Here is a 5832-nt window from a genome sequence, read left to right on the forward strand (position 1 = left end):
GGTTTGAACATGTGAAGCTGGGTCCCTTGAAGCCCAGGTCAAAGAGGTTACAATCATTTAAGCAATCAGCCATTAATCTTCCAGGGGATGAAGGAAGGCCTCTTTTTTTTATCCTCGATAGTGAGAATATCATTGAAATCCCAGGTGACTAGCCAGGGCATGCTATGTTTACTAGCAACATTCATATGGTTTTCCCAAAAAAATCTACGTTCTCTAAACCTAGGGCTAGCATATACATCAGTAATTAACCAGTGACAGTTGGAGGAGTGTACCTTAACAATTGCATGCAATTCTTGCTCCGTCTTCCAGAGTTCTTCAATTGCTGATTTTATCCATTAATTATCTTCAGTATTTACCTCATAATAACCTTCATAAACAAGTTCCTCAACAGCTTGAAATACTCTCTTGAATAAATCTGACTATATATCTCTAAAACATAACACTTCAATCACCGAGACAAAAGACTTTCATACTTATCAAACCGCCCTGAGACTTAGTATCTAAGTCGACTCATACTTCTGTTTTGTCCAATATGCCACACTCAAGTGGACAAAATTTAGCTTAACCAAATCTGTACAAGGCCCAATACAATGGCCCAAGAAGTAAAACAGGTCCGTTATAATAGAACATGAAACGAGCAGGTCAAAAACCCCAACAATTAACAAATTTTCCATCATCACTTCTTTCCATCCTTCATACTAAGCAAAACCTAAGTTTGATACAGCTTTTGCGTTGATGTACAAAGTAGTTTAAATTTTGTGCCTGACCCTTGCCATCTTGCCCAAGTTTTGTTACATGAAAAACTGGACATCAAATTCCAGAATTTAGATTTATGCAGGAATCTTAACAGTGGCTATTTAAATAAGTCATTCAGGTGGTCTATTTAAACTTGAATTCTCACTCTCCATGGAGATAATACAAGCAAGCCTATCATAAACCTGTAATCAATTTTGAAAAATCAATCCTTTTTCCAAAAAGTTATCAAAATTTAAGTGTATAATACTGCATCACAGACCTCAGAAAGCTGCTGACTACTCTTCCAATTCCCTTCACGCTCTTGTTTATTTGTAGACAATGAGTCATACCTACACAGTGTGTCAGATAGCTAGTTAACGACAGCCATATGCATATGATTATAACTTCTAAATTGGAATTGCAAGCTGGTTATAAAGACTAAAAATCTAGAATTAGATGACGATAAATGTTACATGCCCAATTGCAAGGTATGGGACGAGGATCTCACATAGGCTAGCTTTTGGGGTGTGGTTCTTCAAGGGTCTATATCAATTGGTATTAGAACCAGCCATCATGTTTCTCAGTTGCAATTGTGTGGCGGGTGGTGACGTCGGTAATGCAATATTCACTTGGGGCTAGATTAAGCTAGCACAAAGCCAGCCCACCTTGTGGGCATTAGGATTGCGGAGTGTGGTAGACTGCTATGTGCCCAAGTATTGGACTTGGATCCCACGAAATTTCATTGTTGGGTTTATGTGGACCTAGGCTCTCCAATCTCAACAGCTAGCTTTTAGGGTGTGGTTTTCGAAGGTCCATATCAATAAATATGACGAAATTTGTATCTACATTTCTTTCATGCAAATGACTCAATTCATACTTACCATTCTCGTGGAATACCAGCTTCATCTCGAGCTGAGTAATTAAATGGCCCTTTCAACTCCAAATTATACTCTTGTAATAACTCTGCACGGTTTCTCAAAGAAATACTAAGATATTGCAAAGCCTGAATGGAATTGAATTTGAACACAAAACCTGTCTTGAAGTGATAAAATGCTACTAAACCTTTAAATGTGGAGCATGGAGCACGATTCATTTTATGACAGATGAACATAAACCAGTATACGCCAACAGCTACATGTGCAATTTCCTCTTCAGCAATCCTAGCGACAATGGTAGATGTCCTGTGATCCCCAAAGCCGACCATTTTTTTGACCAGGCGTGGGCCAGCATCAAGACCCCTAGCCTCCTATATCCGTAAAAACAAGTACTTAAATTTCCAAACCAAATTAAAATAACACAAATTGGAAAATATATGGGTATATCAGAGGAAGGATCAACGGGATGAACTGAAATTTTTATTCTTTTCTAAATTTAGAAACAAATATAATAACACAGATATCAGAATCCAGCAGAGAATGGCTAATGCATTTAAAACAAAATGGTCTGAATAGCACTATGACATTGACTTGCGCAGCATAGCAGAAAAAAGGTTCTATAAACTCAAAAATAATAGTCAAGCTAGATTACCGGACTGGGAAAAAAAAACCTAGGTAACTGGAATTTGGAAGCAACTTTTATGCATATGACCTGACATTGAAATGGTTAAATTGAAACTTAAAGGAAGCAAGAGCAATCTTGATTTCAGATGATCAATTTTTTTAAGCTTCAACTTCGACCAAGACTAGATCATAAATGGTTCTTTAGGAAATGCCCTGAATTTGACTTGAGCCTATTAAGCCATTAGATTGGACATGAGAAACTACGGGTGCAAAAACTTGAAAACTGAGTTAATCTAGGTTTATGAAACTTCCAATGAAATGTCCTCAACTAAAGTTAGTGCTATGAAAATCTCAGACTGGAGTGAAATCTAATCCGCCTAAATCACTACTCAAAGGTGGGTGCTGTGAAATGTTCAAGTTAGATGAAAAGCAGTAGAATATGCAGGCTGGGCAATTACATTTTGAGCAATTGCATTTTACAGAGAAAACAACTCAAGATTTACTTTCATGAAATCATAAAGTACTTTAAGGAAGCTTCTATTTCAAGAATTAAAAGTTGATCAACAGTAAAAGATCACCTGTACTAATGGGATGGCAGCCATACGTGCAGCAACATTATCTGATGATTTCTCACATTCTCTCCAAAGTAAGTTATGAGCAGGAATATCTCCATAACTAGATAAAGGAAAAAAAACAATTGCATGGAAGTGCATATGATGAGTGTAAATTAGTTAAGGTGAGCCAATTCATGGCATATTTTGGTTCTTCAAACACAAATGCTAGTTATTTATCATGTGAAAAGACAAGCAGAAATAACATATCTACACTGAAAAGGAAAGGATTGTACATGGAAATAGAGCTTTATTAATGATTAACAAGGTACAACCTAAGTGTAAGAGCATGCATGTGTTGATAATAAGTCAAGGGAAAAGAGATTAAAGTCGTTTAAACAAGGAAATAGCAAATTAACACACTGCAGAAAGCGAGAACTCTACTTACTTGAAACCAATCTCAGCAAGCCTTTGTGAACACCAAGCAAAATGACGGCTTTCATCATCAGCAACATGAGCAAAGTCAGCAAAGAATTTGTCCCCAAGAATATGATAGAAGGGTGAAAATCGTACAACAGTATCCCATGCCAAATCAATTGCATTTAACTCCACATGAGCCAGGTTGTGAAGCAGATAAGCATTAAGAGGCAGGCCAGAGTTTTTAGGGTCTGGAATCTCCTTTGGAGAAACCTGCATTTCAGGAAAACGACTAAAAAATAATCACTTTTCACCTAACAATAGCAACTCCAAAATGAATAATTGATCACAAAGATTAATTACACATGCTATTTATACACAAACTCCAATTCCATGCGGTATAAGTTTGAATGGGAAACAAACCAATTGAGGGTTAGTTGGGCGAGCAGGTCGAGAAGGAGGCTGGCAGAGCCCAATGGGCAGACCCTCATTGCGCCACCTGGAGAAAGCCAAATGAGAGAGCTTGGATTTAGTAAGGGGGTCACTGGTAGAGAGAACCAGAGAACCAAGCTCTGCAAGAGAGGAACCAGAAGCTTCAAGGGCGGCCGGCGTGTTGGGGACTTCAGTGTTGGACAGAGGTTGAGGGCCACTGGTTCCCCAAAACCGGTCCTCGTTCAGTGGGCTCTCTCTCCAGCTTTGGAGACCAGACCAAGGAGAAAATTGGGAAGAAGAAGAAGAAGAAGAAGAGCAAAACCGAAGCTTGGTAAAGTGAAAATGGGTAGGAAGATGTGAGAACCTCAGCTTGGGGGTGAGCAGCACCATCACCATGGTTCTGATTTTAAGAAGGAATTGGTATCCTCGTTTCTGAAATTAAGATTGAGATAATTTTGTATCACTTTTAAAACTTTTAACGACATAATTTTATTTAATTTGTAAATGTTTAAAGGTTAATTTATTTATAATAATTACTAAATTAATAAAATGTATAACCATTAAGGATTAAATGTGTTATTATATCAATTTTAAAATTATCATACTTAAAATAAAAATAATTCATTTCCCGCTAGACTTGTCCATGGGCCGGGCCGGGTTCGAGCCGGGCCCGGAAAAAAATTTTCGGCCCGCCTCCTAGGCCCGGGCCCAGCCCGAAATATGGGCCTGAAATTTTGCCCAGGCCCGACACGGGAAAAATATCATAAGCTCGAGCCCGGCCCGGTCCATTTTTTTAATAAACATTAAAAAATTATTTTAAAAATAAAAAAATAAAAAATATATATTTTAAAAGTATTTTAAAATTAAAAAATATAAATTTATTATATTCGATGGGCGGGCCCGCCAAAAGTGGTGCCGAGGTCTGCCCGTTATTTAAACGGCCTCGTTTTTGCCCAAGCCCATATTTGGTCTATATTTTTACCTAACCTCTCATATTTCAAGGGTAGGCCGGGCAGGCCTACCATGGATGTGTCTATTTCCCGCCTACCAATTCTTTTTCATAATTGAGTTGTAATAGGCCCAATTTGCCCGGGCCCGATACAGATATTAAAAACCAATATAAAAGCAAAAATGTCCAAAAGTCCATATTACAGTGGCCCAAAACCATTTACAAAGACCCAACCCTCTAGCCTAATCACTAGCCTAGCCCACTACACCCAGCCCAACACCTAAAGAGGATCAAAACCCTAGCGACTTAAAGAAGCTATTTGCCGTAATCGGCTCGCCTCTCATGTGCGCCTCCATGCGCGCCAAGTCAAGCGCCACGCCTCAGCCATAGCAATGCTCTTCTTGTTCGTGCGTGCCAAGCCTCTACACCCACACGAGCCTCCGTACGCACGCGCCCACGTCCATAGCCCCCGTACACCTACAGCAGACACCAACAAACGAGCAGCAGGCAAAATAATATAGCAGAAAGGGCAGAGAAAAAAAAGAGGATTTTTATTTATTTTTCTTTTCTTTTCAATTCGGCTAGATAAGGCCGATTCCATGGTTGTAAAAAGGACTTCTTTTTTTTTCTGGAGATAAGAAAAATAAAAACAGAAGATTAAGGGAGATTTTTTTCGTTTTCGACTGATTTCTTTCTCCTTTTTGTTTCTTTGTTACGAACACACACACACACACACGCATATCAAATACAAAAATATTTCAGAGAAATCAAAAAGGTTCTAAAGGTGATTTTTAATTTTTCTTCGCTTTTCTTTGGTTTTTTTTTTTTTGTGCTCCTTTGTTTATTAAATAGCACTGAAATAAAAGAGAAAGAAGGGTAGAAGGCGAGGAGTTTACCTGATCTTCGTTCGCTCCGTCGCAATCGGAGTCGGGTGAGGGTTGAAGGTCCCCTCAATAGTCGATTTACAGATGCGGCGGCGAGGTGATTAAAGGCTAGGGCCGAAACCCTAGCAGAGGAGCAACTTCTTTTTTTTTAAAAAAAAACCATAAGCTGCAAATGATTTTTTTTAGGAAATTTTAGTTTAAATAGTAACATAGTACGACGCCGTTTTGGGCTAAGGTTCCTAGTGTCCAAACGACGCCGTTTAGAGGCCTTACCAGATGACCCGACCCAGATTGCAGCTAGATCCGCGTGTTCTGGCATAGGGAGGGGTAATTGCGCGCTAGGTCCTCCCTCCTTTGCGGCGTAT

The 5832-nt window shown here is 39.0% G+C and overlaps 1 protein-coding gene across 3 annotated transcripts; it reads right to left on the reverse strand.

The window, feature by feature from the left end:
- Positions 1–658: 658 nt before the first annotated feature.
- LOC105798024 (uncharacterized) lies at positions 659–4091 on the reverse strand. Of its 3 annotated transcripts, none has more exons than XM_012627896.2 (7): positions 3626–4090; positions 3234–3475; positions 2813–2909; positions 1798–1981; positions 1617–1698; positions 1016–1085; positions 659–938 (listed from the first exon to the last, which is right to left on the reverse strand). In XM_012627896.2, exons 1-7 carry the CDS (start codon positions 4028–4030, stop codon positions 867–869), a joined length of 1152 nt encoding a protein of 383 aa, XP_012483350.1. In that variant the 5' UTR covers positions 4031–4090; the 3' UTR covers positions 659–866. The 3 variants fall into 3 exon arrangements, with proteins under 3 accessions (XP_012483350.1, XP_052477283.1, XP_052477282.1); XM_052621323.1 differs by having other exon boundaries at positions 1617–1981; positions 3626–3701; positions 3999–4083; XM_052621322.1 differs by having other exon boundaries at positions 1617–1981; positions 3626–4091.
- Positions 4092–5832: the final 1741 nt, after the last annotated feature.

Source organism: Gossypium raimondii, chromosome 9 (genome assembly GCF_025698545.1).
Source record: "Gossypium raimondii isolate GPD5lz chromosome 9, ASM2569854v1, whole genome shotgun sequence".
NCBI lineage: Eukaryota > Viridiplantae > Streptophyta > Magnoliopsida > Malvales > Malvaceae > Gossypium > Gossypium raimondii.